Genomic DNA, 16,627 nt, shown 5'->3' with positions numbered 1-16,627 from the left:
AAAGGCAGAGCTCCAATCTGGAGATGATGTGGATAGAATCAGGGAAATAAGAGGACTGTTTTAATAAACAGAAAGGGCTAGATTATGGCATATGTGAAACATTTTATAAATTTAATATATTTACTTTAGAAAGTAATGGAGACTGTAGCAGCATTGAAAAATGCTTGATTTTTCATTGACTAACTATGAAAAGATAAACTTATGGACAAAGACACAGATACCAAAAAGAGTTGCATCAGTGTTTTGGGATGTATGTATAATTTTTTTCCAAACAAATGCATTTGGCAATGGCAGTTACTGTCCTTAGAACAAAAAAGGAAAAAAAAAGCATGCCTCACATACACTGTCTAATATGAACCCCATTATAAGCCTGTGAGATAAAGGCAAACACTGTTATCAGCACTTACAGGTGAGGAGACAACTCTGAAAGATGATTCCCCAGTTGTCCACCTAGTAAGTGAGAGAGGAGGAACTCAAAACCAGGTCTTCATGGGCCAGATAATGTATTGGCAATAATGGGGAAAGTTCTTCATCCCTGCTTTCAGAAATTTGATTCTGTTTGATGTAACCCTTCATACCCTCAATTAGGAAAAGTAAGAACATTAAAATCACGTAAGTGTAAACCTAAAATGAAAATTGAGACAGTTAAACAGATATTCTCTCAATACATGCCCTGTATAGATGATATTAGTTGCATTTAGAAAATGTTCCAAATGGAAGTCATTTGGAATGTCATTGGCCTGAATAGCTTTTAGTAAAGTAAAAATCAAAGGCAACTGTCCGTACACTTCTACGTATGCATCGCCTAAAGATCTACTGCTCATATGTGAGAATATTGAAGAACTATGAATTACTATTCAAGCCTGATTCCAACCTGGGAATCTTCTATCCTCACTTTGTCCCTATAAAATGGGACTAGTCTCTCTTTTCTGAATACAGCCTGTTTTCCAGCCTCTGAACATTTGCTCTTGCTATGCCACCTACCTGAAATAGTCTTTTTCACCTGCACTTGTTAAAATTATAGTCATTCTTCAAGATGCACTTAAATTACCTCTTTCAAGAAGTCCTTCAGTCTTTTTCCTGCCCCTTTCAGCCTCTCAGCCCATATCCTTTTATAGTATTTATAAACTGTGTAAATTAAAATTTTTTTTAGAAAATTATTTGGCCACACCTCATGGCTTGTGGATCTTAGTTCCCTGACCAGGGATTGAACCCAGGCCCTAGGCAGTGAGAGCACAGAGTCTTAACCACTGGACCACCAGGGAATTCCCAATAAACTTTATTAATTTTTTAATAAAATTTTGAAGTTCTTTGTGTAAGTTCCCTTATTCTTCCTATGAGATTTTTACGTTCATTCAAGAGGAAGAAGGGATCTAACATTTACTAGGTAATTACTGTATCAGAAGGTGCCAAGAGTTTCACCGAATAAGTATAATACCAGGTAATATTATATTAATAATAGGTATTTATAGGGCTAAGCACCACTTTTAGTGCTTTACCTGTGTCAATTCATTTAATTTTCACAATAACCCTATGTGGCAATTGCTACTATTGTGATCCCATTTTGCAGATGGGGGAAACTGAGGTCTGGAAATTTGGATTAATTTAGCCAAGGTCATAGAGCTAGGATATATTGGAGCCATAATGCAAAGCCAGATACCCTGCCTCTGGAGTCCCTGAAACTTGCCCACTGTTTCGAAGAGCTTCCTTCCATCGAGAGGGAGCCAGGTCTGTCTTGTTGGGTTTATGCCCCAGTCCCTGGGAGCCCTGAGATTCTTTATTCTCCTGCCAACTAGGCATTGAGCTTCCTTGCTTCCTCCTCAAATTGCCCCAGTGCCCTCCTCTCCTCCAGCCCCTCTGTCCTTTCAGTCACTCATCCTGCTCATTAGGGGTCATTAGACCCCTGGAGAGCCGCACTATCCAGATCCCAGCTGCCAGAGGAGGAAGCTGGCTGGTGAGTCTCCAATGCTGGGTCCAAGCTTGGGTCCTATGCTATACTTTAGATCTTCCCTCAAGCTGAGAATAAAAAATTAACTCCTGTTTCTGCTGGAAAGTTCCTGCCCTGGTTGCTACTTTCTACTAATAGATTCCTGTAAGTCACAGCCCCACTATCAGCTATTTAAAAAGCCACTAAAACTGTAGTTCTTAGCCTAGGGTACAAGGATCCCCTGAAATTTTATTTAAAAGCATTTTTCTGGGGAAAGGACCCATAACTTTCAATCCATTTTCAAATGAATTCAGAGTTTTTATTCTGACTTTTCAAGTTATTATTTATTTATTGGCCATGCTGCGAGCCTTGCAGGATCTTAGTTCCCCGACCTGGCATGGAAAGCTCAGAGTCCTAACCACTGGACCACCAGGGAATTCCCTCAAGTTTTCTTTTTCTATTCTAGAACTATTCTGATACTTTTCAGGATCTCAAATATTTTCATAGGCCTCTGGAAAGCTCACAGGCCCTAGATACTGTGCCCACAGCATGGGAAAAACGAACAGCTCTGCCCGGGTTCCTAACTCACAAAGCTTAGGAAGCACCGCCCTGAAATGTAACTTGCAGACCACCACCAGCTCTGTAATGTACTTTTGCCCCTGGCTGCTTAATCCCCTTCCTTCCTGCTCCTCAGCCTTCCTCTTTCTCCCCCAGCCTTGAGAGTGAGTGTCTCCCTTTGCCCAAACTAGGGATGAACCTACAGAATTCTCTTTTTTCTTGGATCCTCCAGCTTTTCTCCTGATCCTGGGAGCCTGTCCATTGAGGGTCGAGGGGGACACCGGAGTGGAATATTGCAAGCCCTGGTGGTGCAGGGGTGGGGTTCAAGGGTGCACAAAGGGCTGGAAACTCACAATGAGCCTTTCTCTCCTTGTCTTCCCTTAACCCATACTGAGTATGGCAGAAGCCAGGAATCTTGGGAAGGAAAGAAACTTGGGATGTGCTGAGCTATGCCACACATTTTTTTTCTTGGAATAATTTCCAAACCAGATCTGATTGTCGCATGGGGATAACAGTAAAGAACAGAGCCAATAAGTGATCTGATATTAGCATTTCTAAAAACTATGAGATGAAATAAAAAAGGATACCGATTCAAGGAATAACATAGCTCCCCTCCCGACTTTCAAAATAAAACCGAGAAATTATAGAAAATTAAATGTTTTAAAAATTGCAGTAAATAGCAGAGTTTGTACTCATAAAAGGGTACAAACAGAGACGTGGAAAAGGAGCAGGATCTTTAGGAAACCCCAACGGCAAGGACATAGATTTCCAATGTTTCTTGACCTGCACACTGGAGGCCATCTCTTGCCTCTGAACAGTCTACATTTGTCTTGGCTCTCTTATGGCACTTACTGCTGTCTACCTTGTTTCAGGATTGTTTTTATGCAAGCTTAATCTCACCCCCATAAGTACCTTATGCATCTTGGCATCCCTCACAGTATCTGTCTACCATGGTTCTGTATAACTCTTATTCATCTATTTGCTAAAGGCATAAATGAATAGAAGTCAAAATACTATCAGTCTTAAATGCAACAGATTTGCACCATGAAGAGGTCACTGACTTAAAGGTATACTTTATTGGTCTTATAAATATAGGAATAGAAGGTAGAAATATATCAATACGTCATACATGCTTTATTTTCCTGAAATCATTCTGATATTGAGCTGGCCTATCTACTATCTGGATGTCAGTGTTTCATGTTTATAGCAATCTTATACTTATTTGCATATATACATACTCAGAATTTTCCAAAAACATTAATGTTTATAATGATATCATGGGGGATTAAAGATGGGCATATAACCCCATTGAGGGGTAGGGTGTATGTCCCCTCCCTTTGAATCTGAGCTGGCCAGTGACTGCTTTGGTCAATAGAGTACCGTGGAAGTGACACTGTGCCAGTGTCTGGCATAGCCTTTAAGAGGAGTAGAAATTTCTACCCTGGTCTCTTAGAGCCCTACATTGTCATATAAGTCTGGCTAACCCTGAGGTGCCATGCTGGAATACCCATGTGAAGAAAGGAGAGGAGAAGATAGAGGAGAAGAAGGGAGGAGGGAAGGGGAGGAGAGAGAGGGGAAGGAGAGGAAGGGAAGGGGATGGGGAGAAGGGAGGAGAGCTGCTCAGCCAGTCCCCAGCTGTTCTAAACCTCAGCCAGTTGGGTCATCCTGGTCCAGCTGAGGCTCCGGATATTGCGAAGCAGAGGGGCGAACCTCCCTTCTGTGCCTTCTTTAAATTGCTGATCCTCAGAATTGTGAGATATAATAATAATAATAAATTGTTATTTTTAGCAACTAGATTTTGGGACAGTTTTAACCTACTATAACCAACTATTTAATTCATAAATGCAATATACAGATTACATGAAATAAAGAAATTAAGTACATATGTTGTATTTTAAGACTAGGTCTAATAGGTTACTTGTGCAAAATTAAAGTGAGCTTAAGCACACATATTTTTATATTTTTGAAATTAGTCATATATTTAATATTAAGATTTAGAACTTTTAAAAAGTCATTAAAATTGAAAAAAGTGTTAATCCACTACAGTATAATTCGCAAGAATAACACAGATAATTTAAGTTGCTGAAAAAAAACTGAAGATCCTTCTTATGTTTTATATCAATAGAAAAATATGATGCCAATAAAATGACCAAAAACAATAAAAAGATACAGTCAGCTCTATGTCTTGGACCCAAACAATCCGAAAGCACCTGTCAGGGGACCCACACAAAAGCCATATACTGATTTGTGCAAGAGTAAGAATTCACTGGGCTGTTTCCAGGAGACACAGATTCTTGGTTTCAGAGTTCCTGAGCTGTTCACTTACTGTGCCAGAACAGCTCACTTCCCACAGCGTATATTTTAGTATCTCAGCAACTGAGGCCCGAAAGCGTGCTTGGAACTTCTTACTAATTAGGACATAAAGGATGGGGTTCAAGCAACTATTGAGGAATGCCAAGCCAGTGGAGAGGGGGATTCCGGCCTGCAGCACCTGGTGGAAATAGCTATTGTGGTGAATCGTGAGCTCCCAAATGCTAAACAGGTGATAAGGAGTCCAGCAAATCAAAAAGGCAGTGACCACAGCCAGGATGGTCCAGAAGTGCTTACTGGAGATCAGGATGCTTCGCTTCTTCACCTTGAAGATGAGGCACAAGTAGCAAATGCTCATTGTTAGAAGAGGGAAGATGTACCCAACAATAACTTTCACCCAGGTCAGAATATGATGCCTCATCAACGTGAGGTCAGGATCATGCTCGTGGAAGTTGTTATAGCAAAGAGTGTGGTTATTGAACTCCAGAGTGTCCCGGAAAAACAGGGCTGGACCACCCATTAGTGAAGCCAAAAGCCAAACAACTATAATAACAATCAGAGAGTTCCTTAGGGTCCGGTACCCATGAGATAAGACAGGGTGGATCAAGTAGATATAGCGGTCCAGGCTTATCACCGTCAGGAAGAAAACACTGGCAAACATGTTCAACTGGGCAATGAAGGAATTGGCCTTGCACAACCAGATGCCAAAGGGCCAGTGGAAATTCATGGCCACATAGGAGATGTACAGGGGCAAGAAGAGAAGAAAAATGAAATCTGCGATGGCTAGATTGAGGAACCAGAGAGTGGTGACTGTCTTCTTCCACTTGAATCCTGTAAACCAAATGACAAGGGCATTTCCTGGAATGCCCAGAACAAATGCCAAACAGTATAACATGAGGGAGACCCAGTGAATGACTCCTAGGTGTGCTTTCTCCTCCAAATCAGTCTCTGGGGAGTAATATTCCAGGGCATAGGAGTAGTTCTCAAAGTCTTCAAATAATGTTTCCTCTAGATCTTCCATGACCTTGCTAAATGCAGAATGAAGAAATCTATGGAAGCAAATTTAAAAAGAAAGAAAACAATTTTTAAAAGAACCAATGTTTAGTGAATGATACAGAACATAAGGATAAAAATATTTTATCTTAATAGACACTAATAACAATTTAGGACCAAAAGGGGGACGTAACCACAGAAGTAGAGATTTTTTAAATGAGAGGAAGCTATGAAAAAAATACTTATTTGAAATATTTGGCAAAATGTTTCCTAGAAAAAAATGTACTCTTCCAAAATGGACACAAGCAGAAACAAAACCTGAATAGACTTACAACCATTAAAGAAATATCATATGTTAAAAAAATGTTTTTCATCTTATGAACGAGAAATAGTATATTTCTTGGTAGGACTTGTGATTAACACTCCAGGTGTCCAAGTCTCAGTGGACCTAAGTTTTGCTATAATTATTCTCAAAGCTGTGAGAGTTTATTTTTGTAAAGTATTCAGTAAGTGCTAAATTAAAATGATTGACTCTATAGGTACAATTCCTATGTTCATAATGCTTGTAGGGCTGACTAGAGAGAATCTAACATTCAACAAATATTTATTAAGTTCTTACCAGGCATTATTATTTTATGGAAAATGCAAAAGAAAACAGATGAATACTTATGTGGTGATGACTTCAAAATCCTTATTTGTATCCTGACTTCTTAAGATCTAGACAGAGTTCCAATTGCTTCTTTGGCTCATCCACCTGGATGTCATGGGCAAGCACTGGAGATTTTGACCCACTGTTTTGCACCCATGGATGTTTTGATTCTAGGTTTATAAATTCAGATATGTTCATCAGAATTATATCAATATGGAAGGCTTTTCAACTACAAGACATATTTTGGAATGAACTTGACTATGACCACTTAATTTCTATATTAATTTCTTATAGAGTGCAGTTAAGCTTTATTTAAATTTTTTATTTTCCTGAAATTTCTTTGTTTTGAATTAACTCAAAGTAATTCTTTTCTACATTACAACAAAGATTTGATTTATTAATCAGTTTTATTTTGTTTTTATTTATTTATTTATTTATTTATTTAATTTTTTGCAGTACGCGGGCCTCTCACTGTTGTGGCCTCTTCCGTTGCGGAGCACAGGCCCCGGACGTGCAGGCTCAGCGGCCATGGCCCACGGGCCTAGCCGCTCTGCGGCATGTGGGATCTTCCCGGACCGGGGCATGAACCCGTGTCCCCTGCATCGGCAGGCGGACTCTCAACCACTGCGCCACCAGGGAAGCCCTTTATTTTTTTAACATCTTTATTGGAGTATAATTGCTTTACAATGGTGTGTTAGTTTCTGCTGTATAACAAAGTGAATCAGCTATACATATACATATATCCCCATATCTTCTCCCTCTTGCGTCTCCCTCCCACACTGCCTATCTCACCCCTATTTTGTTTATTTTTATCCATACCAAATGTTATCTATTATAATTTCATGTGAAGTAAGTTTTCTTTTGTGGCCTCTTTTTTTTTCTTCCCTGCTATCAAGTCCAGTTTCCTGTGTTAAGAAGACTTGAATGTCAATTTTTCAACCAAAAATGTTTACTGGGTGTAAATATAGCTTCATCAATTTATTTTGTGTTATTTGTATCTGTAGTATTCAAAATCAAGTAGAAAAAAGACTAATAGTTATATTCATTTCATGGAGCTATAATCATTAATGGGGCAAATATGTAAGATTTGAGATTATAGTAGGGTTAGAACAAAGAGGTCAGAACATCTTGTGTTGCTCACAGCCAGCTCAGACTCAATTCACTAAAGTCATCATCCTACCTAAAATCATTTGAGGAATCTAGCAGAGCATAGTTAAAAACAAAAGCACTTCATTAGCATCCTCCCAACCCCAGACCCAGCCAACTTCTCTTGATTTTTCAACATTCAGCTCAAATCCCACCTTTTCTTGGAAACATTTTCTGACATTACCTTCCCCCAGATTATTATAATACATGATAACAACTATTATTACACACAATAGTCAATGCTATTGGGAATTTACTAGATGCCAGGCACGTATGATCTAATTTGACCCTTGAAAGAATCATATAAAGTGGATAAGTACTATTGTTATTTCCATCTCCAAGAAAAAATACTGAAGCTTCAAGAAGCTTAGTGGCTTTCCCACTTTCACACAACCTATAATTGGAGAGTCAAGATCTAAATTCAAATCTGTTGAACCCAGATCCTGGGCTCTTAACAACTACGACATTCCCCTCTTCTGCCATACTTCTCTTATTGTACTTAAGACACTATACTGTCATTGATTTCTCTTTAATTCCTGCCCTACCAAACTGTGAACTCCTTGAGAATGACTGTCATCTCACACTGTCATCTCACTGTAACCCACAGTGCCTAGTACAGGTCTTAATGTCTCACAGGTGCTCAACATGTGCTCAGTAAATAATTGGCTCTGCTATAAAGCCTGTTCAGACCCAAATGTAATTTTAAAGCCTCAGGTGAGAGTTTGTGAGTTCACCCCTAAGACACTCTCATTGCCAGAATCTCTCTGGCCTTGACCCACAGTTCTATCCTCAAGATCTAGACTTGTTCCTTGTCACTGAGTCCTTTCCTTCATGTGTCCAAGACTGGCTTCTTTCTTGCCACCCTTTTCTTTCAGGTCTGGGACCTTACTCTGCCCTCTTCACTCCTTCTGGTAGCTGAACCCCCTCCATGTCAAATCCTTTCCAGCCTAACCTCCAACGCCCTGTCTTGGTTTTCTGCCTGTATACTAAGACACCCTTACCTTTCTGGTGCCTATGACCTATTCTTTTAGGCTATGAGCAATTCTGAAGTCAAATGGCCCTAAATCACCTTACAAAACCCTAAGCAGTGAGTAGATGGAACTTGATTCCCCAAACAAAGAAAAGCCAGTGGAGGACTTCTAATTACACAAAACCACTATCCTCAGCAAGTCAGGAGCTTACAAAGTCATTGCTGACTGTGCTGGGCCAGAATGGTCGCAGGGCCTGCTGAAGGGTACCAACCACCCCTCATCCCATTTCTCTTGGGGCAGGGGGAGGTACCTTGAGGATGAGTGATTTTTCTGAACAGAATCTCTTCAAACAGAAACCCTTGTTCCAAAGAAATTCCTAATCTTCCAGAAAGCAGATGAGTAGGTTAGATGCAATGACCAGTTCAGGCTTAGAGAAAGATCTTCAAGAGGAGCTGAATACTGTGTGGAGAAAAGGGAACCCTCCTGCACTGTTGGTGGGAATGTAAATTGATACAGTCACCATGGAGAACAGTAAGGAGGTTCCTTAAAAACTAAAAATAGAACTACCATATGACCCAGCAACCCCACTACTGGCCATATACCCAGAGAAAACCACAGTTCAAAAAGACACAGGCACCCCAATGTTCATTGCAGCACTATTTACAATAGCCAGGTCATGGAAGCAACCTAAATGCCCATAGACAGAAGAATGGATAAAGAAGATGTGGTACATATATACAATGGAATATTACTCAGCCATAAAAAGGAACAAAGTTGGGTCCTTTGTAGAGACATGGATGGACTTAGAGACTGTCATACAAAGTGAAGTAAGTCAGAAAGAGAAAAACAAATATCGTGTATTAATACATATATGTGGAATCCAGAAAAATGGTACAGATGAACTGGTTTGCAGGGCAGAAATAGAGACACAGAAGTAGAGAACAAACATATGGACACCAAGAGGGGAAAGTTGGGGGTGGTGGGGGGTGGTGTGATGAATTGGGAGATTGGGATTGACATGTATACACTGATGTGTATAAAATGGATAACTAATAAGAACCTGCTGTATAAAAAAAATAAAATTCAAAAAAAAAGAAAGAAAAAAATTGCAATAAATGCAGCTTTTTACAGCATTATACAAAAAAAAAAAAAAAAAAAAAATAGAGGAGCTGAATACTGCCCAGCTGAATCCTTCACAACAAATATAAGCTAGGAATTCCCCTTGGACTTGAGTAGATGTTTTTGTGTGCTGGTGATGGTGAGAGGGAGGGGTGGGATGGAGAAAAGTGAGAAGTAAGGCAGAATTCAGCAACTATCCTACCAAGTCCTTGGCTAGAGACAGTTAACCCTTGAGGGCATATTCTTGCTTAATTATTGTACCTTGTTTGTATATTGCTTTATAGTTTATAGGCACCTCCAGATAGAATTTCCAAACCTTACTTAGACCTACCCAAATATCTAGAGACTAACTAACTGTATTAGTTTCCCAGGGCTACTGTAACAAAGTACTCTAAACTGGATAGCTTAAAATAACAAAGTTATTGTTTCAAAGTCTGGAGAAAACTGAAATCAAGGTGTAGGCAGGGTTGTTTCCTTCTGAGGGCTATCAGTGAGAATTTGTTCCATGCTTCTTGTCTAGATTCCAGTGGTTTGTTGGCAGACTTTGGCAGTTCTTGGCTTGTACATGCAACAAGATGTTTTGACCTCTTTGTTCTATGCCAGAGTCTCGGGCCTTCCCCTACCCTCTTTCTCTTCTTCTCATTGGCTGAATGAGGATGCAGTGATGAGCCATCATGTACCAGGTGGATAAGGAAGACATGATTGTTCACAAGATAGAAGCTTGGGTCCCTGGATGACCTCATGGAGCAGAGCTGCTCCACTTCTCTGAACCACCTCCTTCTGGATTACTAAGTGAGAAAATATTTCCCCCACTATTCTTTTAAAGCAGCTGAACCTGTATCCTAACTAATATAGCTTCTCTAGGCCTTGACGTTAAGCACTGTGGTGGAGACTTGTCAGTGCTCACCTCCTGTGAAAGATGTTATAAGAAACCCTTGAGCTGAGAACTATTCCTAACAATTGTCATGGCTTCCGGAAGAAAGAGAGGGGAGCTCCCCTTAGGGAGAGCAGAAAGAGGAAAAAGCTGGCTTTGTAAGGAGGATCTCTTTTACCCCAGCAGTAGTCAGGGAGTCATTTAATGAACATCCTTTTTAGCCATCAAAACAGAATGTGAGAGAGTTTTTGCAATTGATTCAGTTGATTACGGTGGTCTGGTAAGACTCCTGCTTTGTAAGGAAATGAGGGGCAGATCTAGAGTTGTAATAGACCTATGTTATTTGGGCAGAGTTAAACAACCTCTGCCCTTTATTTCATAATTTAAATGTCCCAAGGGCAGGTAACTTTAATGGATGCAACAGTCCAAGTTGGGGAGACAATGGGATTTGGGTAAACCAAAGAGTAGTGGACTTGCTTTCAGTGGAGAGCAGCTACTCAGTTCCAGCCAACTGCTTCCATGTGGGAAATGAGGGCTTAGTGTTGCCAGAGTTTTTGACAAATGGCTGAATATCTATATATATCTATATATCTATATATATATTTTTTGCGGTACGCGGGCCTCTCACTGCTGTGGCCTCTCCTGTTGCGGAGCACAGCCTCCGGACGCGCAGGCTCATGGCTTATGGGCCCAGCCGCTCCGCGGCATGCGGGATCTTCCCGGACCGGGGCACGAACCCTCATCCCCTGCATCGGCAGGCGGACTCTCAACCACTGCGCCACCAGGGAAACCCTGAATATCTATATTTTTAATGTGAAAAGTTTCCAACTCCTAAACTACTGTTTTAAAACGAAATAGTTGTGGGCTGTATTCAGCCCAGCTATAAATTTGTGACCTCTGGGGAAGGCAAACTCTTTGAAGACTCTGAGCTTTTCAAAAGTACAGGAGGAGGCTATACATTAAATAAGACAGGAACAAAAGGACAAATGTATGATTGTTCTTGTATGCATAACTATTCAGATTCATAGAGACAAAAAGTAGAATGGTTGTTGCTAGGGACTAGGGGAAGAATGGAAATGGGGATTTATTGTTTAATGGGTACAGAGTTTCAGTTGGAGAAGGTGAAAAAGTTCTGGAGGTGGATAATGGTGATGGTTGTACAACGATGTGAACGTATTTAATGCTACAGAAGTGTACATTTTAAATGGTTAAAATGGTAAATTTTATGTTACATATATTTTTCCACAATAAAAAAGGAAAAGAAGAAATTCAGAGAAGGCTTTCTGGAAGAAGTGATCTCTGTCTTGTCTTATAATTAAAGAATTGAATAAACAACACACATATATATTAGTTTTTATCTTCTGTGTATAAACATAGTAAATGTTCATTGTAGAAAAGTTAGAAAAGTATAAAAGGAGAAAATAAAAATTGACTTCCATAATCTCAAAAAACAAATAAATAAATAAATAAAAATAAAATGGAAATAGAAACTCTGACTTGGCCTCTGAGAATGACTTGCCTCTTTGTCCCAGCAAGGCAACCATAAGATTTAATGCTACTCGGGGCCTCTCCATAGATCCTCATTTTAACCTTCTCCAAATTGATATAAGAGATTGACTCTTAAGAGTTGAGACAACTCTTTTTTTCTCCAGGAAAAAAGATGCTATATACAAGTTCCTCACCTTACTGGGTTTCTGTTAGAGTTACTATGGAGGACCATGATAAGAAAGGCAAAGAAATGGATCATAACCTAGAACCAGAGCTATTCCTTGGAGCTGTAACAAAGCTGGTTCTCAGGAGGAATGGTGAGTAAACTCCCTGATAAATGACCCTCACCCTGTCTTCTGCCACCTCTCATTAGATCCCTATGTCCCCACCTCATCATTGCTCTACGTCCCACAGCTTGGGCCTTTCAACTCCTACCTGTAAGCTCTGCTCTGCCCCAGACTTGAACTCAAATATGTTCCTTGTTCAAAGTGTAACTTGGCAGCCATCCGGATCCATGGTTCTCTTTCTGCTTCATTCTCTGATTTGGTAACTGCGTTATTGCCTCGTTCCTAGTCCTTGCTCCCAGGTTCCAGTTCTGGATTGCTCTACCTTAGGTCCTCTGGAGGACACTGACCTCTGTTACCACATTTCCGTGATGCTGCTCCTTTGCTCTCTGGGAGGATCCATGCTTCTCTCCTACACTGGTTAGACTACTGACTTACCACCCCAGGAGGCATTGCTCTGACACTAATTCTCATCCCTTATTACCACCAACATCTGTACCAGCGATACTCAACCAGGGACAATTTTGCCTCCCAGGGGAATATTTGACAATGTCTAGAGACATTGTTGATTGTCACAACAGGGGATGAAGGATGCGGGGGGAAATGCTACTGGTATCTAGTGAGTAGAGGCCAGGGATGCTGCTAAGCACCCTGTAATAGACAGCTCCCCACAACAAAGAATTACCTTGCCCCAAAAGTCAAGGATGCCAAAGTTAAGAAACCCTGATCTACACACACTGAGCTCAGTCTGAACTCCTTTCTTCTCTCTCTTGCTGCTGAATCTGCTCTTTTCCCGTGGGCACCTTCATCTCGGAGTCCTGGCTTAGCCTGGTCTGCTCTATCCCACTACCAACCAACTGTGTTTTATAGAGGTTGCAGACTGTTAGTCTGTGTGTTGGTCTGTGTGTCTGTGGTTGAAAAAGTGTTAAAGATGTTTGGTGTAGATGCTAATATTAAACATTAATAGACTTCACAAAAATATTGCAATTTTTAGCTTCTTTTGATAATTTGTGTCATCTGGTAATAATGGGCCTGTATTTTCTGTAACAGCATTTGCATTCCTCTCCAGACAAGGTATGTACTCTGACTTGCCATGGTCACCACCACTTCCAAATCACTCATTTATGACACTTTCCAGGATGCTCTCAGTACCTGAATTTGAAGTCTTTGCTAACACTATGCCTCGCATATAGTAAGAAATAAAATTATTGGGCTTCCCTGGTGGCGCAGTGGTTAAGAATCCACCTGCCGGGCTTCCCTGGTGGCACAGTGGTTGAGAGTCTGCCTGCCGACGCAGGGGACACGGGTTCGTGTCCCGGTCTGGGAAGATCCCACATGCCGCGGAGCGGCTGGGCCCGTGAGCCATGGCTGCTGAGCCTGCGTGTCTGGAGCCTGTGCTCCGCAACGGGAGAGGCCGCAACGGTGAGAGGCCCGTGCACCACAAAAAAAAAAAAAAAAAAAAAGAATCCACCTGCCAATGCAGGGCACACGGGTTCAAGCCCTGGTCCAGGAAGATCCCACATGCTGTGGAGCAACTAAGCCCGTGCGCCACAACTACTGACCCTGTGCTCTAGAGCCCACAAGCCACAACTACTGAAGCCCGCATGCCTAGAGCCTGTGCTCCACAACAAGAGAAGCCACTGCAATGAGAGGCCTGAGCACTGCAAAGAGTAGCCTCCGCTCACTGCAACTAGAGAAAGCCTGCGCGCAGCAACCAAGACCCAACGCAGCCAAAAATAAATAAATTTATTTAAAAAAAGAAATAAAATTATTGAAGAAAATAAAACTATACACATATGAGGGTGCAAATGAAGTGTGATAATGCAATCTCAAGATAATATCTGCAATCTCAAAGTAAAAATGTGGTCTGCAAAGAAAGGTTACTGCCTTGGGCATTTCTGCCAATTTAAATTTAAGGACCTACATTTAAGAACATGTATTTTTAAACTTTTAAAAACTGATGTTTCATCCATCATGATGTGTTATAATGATCTGTTTATTCTTTTTTTTTTTTTTGCGGTACGCGGGCCTCTCACCACTGCGGCCTCTCCCGTTGCGGAGCACAGGCTCCGGACGCGCAGGCCCAGTGGCCATGGCTCATGGGCCCAGCCGCTCCGCGGCATGTGGGATCTTCCCGGACCGGGGCACGAACCCATGTCCCCTGCATCGGCAGGTGGACTCTCAACCACTGTGCCACCAGGGAAGCCCCTGATCTGTTTATTCTTAATGAGATAAGAGAGAAAGAGCAAAAAGAGGTGCAGAAAGAAAATATGGGGAAATTTGCCCTCAGTTTCACCATGTGGCTATATATATACGTACACAGGTACATACATATGCATATACGTACATATATATATATATATACACACACACACAACTTTTTTCATATTTTATTTTATTTTTTTATTTTATTTTTTATACAGCAGGTTCTTATTAGTTATCCATTTTATACATATTAGTGTATATATGTCAATCCCAATCTCCCAGAGACGCAGAGGTGAAACTAGAGGGATATCTGGGTAATAGAAAAAAGCGTTGCTAGGCAGTAACCAGAAGTGAAGATGGGTAGCAGGCGGACTTAGGTCTTTAAATCCAGGTTTAAAGGAAACACTGTCATTTATTAAATAGGAAGAGTCAAACTGTCTTGGCTGGCAGTGACTTTCCATTGAGATGTCATATTTTTTTCTCAGTTTAGAAGAGCACAGTAACAATGCCAGAATGAGGCTTTAGACTTGACTGAAAAGAGGAAATAGCTACTGTATTTGTCTTAAAACGTATGTGTTGCTGAAAGGCAAATAAATAATTCTGACTGAAATAAAGACTAATAAAGATCTATATGATCTTAAATCTTTAGAGGAGCCACTGAAGTGAGTGCCAAGCTGTATTGTGGACATGAATATAAACAGGTTCACCCAAGTCCATTAGAAATGTGTGAAAAATGCTTGGTGTGGAGCAAAGTTCAGAGAAGCACCCCTCAAGTTTGTGGTTTGGTTTCCAAAGAATGTGAAGAGGCATATTTACTACAGGGATTCAGCTGCTGTGAGGAACCAAGTTATCACATTCCTGGGTTACATTTACTTCCATACTCAAGTGACAAATATCTAGTTCTGGAGCACAGAACTGTTTATTGAATTAAACAAACTGGTTTCTTATCTATGCAGATTTAATAGATGGTAAAGCTGAAACTCTCTTCTGAATAAACAGATTTCACAACAAAGAGTTCTGGCAGAAAGAATAGTGATAAATAGTCTATAAAATCCAGATGATTTGGGGAAAGGACGTCTGGTAGAAATGTGTATCATTAAACTTTTAAATGTGGTTTTAAATGAGGCTTGGCTGTAGAGGGAAACATTTTGTTTATCCACCTTGACAAAACACAAAGATTCTTTCTGGCAGAAACATTTGGTGAATGCAGAGAGGTTCAATTTAGTTCCATATCGTTGAGTTAGATGGGTTTTCATGGACCATTGCAAAAATGTATACCTAACAGAACCTTAAGAGAATTTAGGCTCTTATCTGCTTTGATCAGAGAGAAGGATTTGGTGTTGCTGACAGTTGTCTACGTGGATTGCCTTTGTAGAGTTCCCCATACACCCTGATAAAAAAAACTCAAGAATGTATCTCCTGTAAAATGCATCTCCCGTGAAAAGAACAGGGGCGCTTGAGGGAACCTGTACTCTGCTTCTGATTGAATGACAGGAATGAGTAGAAAGAATTAATGGACATGAGAGAGAAACTCTTTGGTGAAAACCACAGATCCATTACCTGGCAAACATACATGGTCAGCAAACTTTACTTTTCAAGAGCCATCTACTTAGGGAAGAGAGATTTTGTTGAAAAGCATGTGTGTGTGTGTGTGTGTGTGTGTGTGTGTGTGTGTGTGTGTGTGTGTGAGGGTGGGGGGAGTTATTTGAGGTCATTGCTCAATATTTTCCACTAACTATCAAATATAAACTGTAAACCACACCCCAGTGTGTGCTCAAGATGTTTGGCACCCGCAGAGTATTTTGCTACCCTTTGGAAAAACGATCTCTGCTTGGAAGGTGTTGGGGCACAGTAGTATTTTATAGAGATTCCCTGTTTATTCACCCAAGAGAAACAAGGGAGTTTTAAATGGAAATTGAAGGTTGAGTGTGATATTGATGGTTCCTGGGGTTGGGAGGTGGTAGAAAGGTAATTGTTGGATTGCACCTTTCCACCCCAAGGCCTGGCATAGCCTAACGTGGAATAAGAGAAGCATCTTGCCTATCTGTAGCTCCCATGTCATTTATTGCTTAATGCCATACTTTAAGACAAATGACAATATTC

The 16,627-nt window shown here is 40.7% G+C and overlaps 1 protein-coding gene across 1 annotated transcript; it reads right to left on the bottom strand.

Annotated features, from left to right (window-relative positions):
* Positions 1–4,748: 4,748 nt before the first annotated feature.
* On the bottom strand, positions 4,749–13,197 carry CMKLR2 (chemerin chemokine-like receptor 2; the record flags this gene model as incomplete). Its single annotated transcript, XM_079709791.1, has 2 exons — positions 13,058–13,197; positions 4,749–5,844 (listed from the first exon to the last, which is right to left on the bottom strand). The coding sequence occupies exon 2, from the start codon at positions 5,814–5,816 to the stop codon at positions 4,749–4,751; it is 1,068 nt and encodes a 355-aa protein (XP_079565917.1). The 5' UTR covers positions 5,817–5,844; positions 13,058–13,197.
* Between the last annotated feature and the right edge of the window lie 3,430 nt (positions 13,198–16,627).

This window comes from Hyperoodon ampullatus, assembly GCF_949752795.1.
Source record: "Hyperoodon ampullatus genome assembly, chromosome: 8".
NCBI lineage: Eukaryota > Metazoa > Chordata > Mammalia > Artiodactyla > Ziphiidae > Hyperoodon > Hyperoodon ampullatus.
The sequence above is the reverse complement of the archived record's forward strand: the minus strand, read 5'-3'. Positions and strand labels throughout refer to the sequence as shown.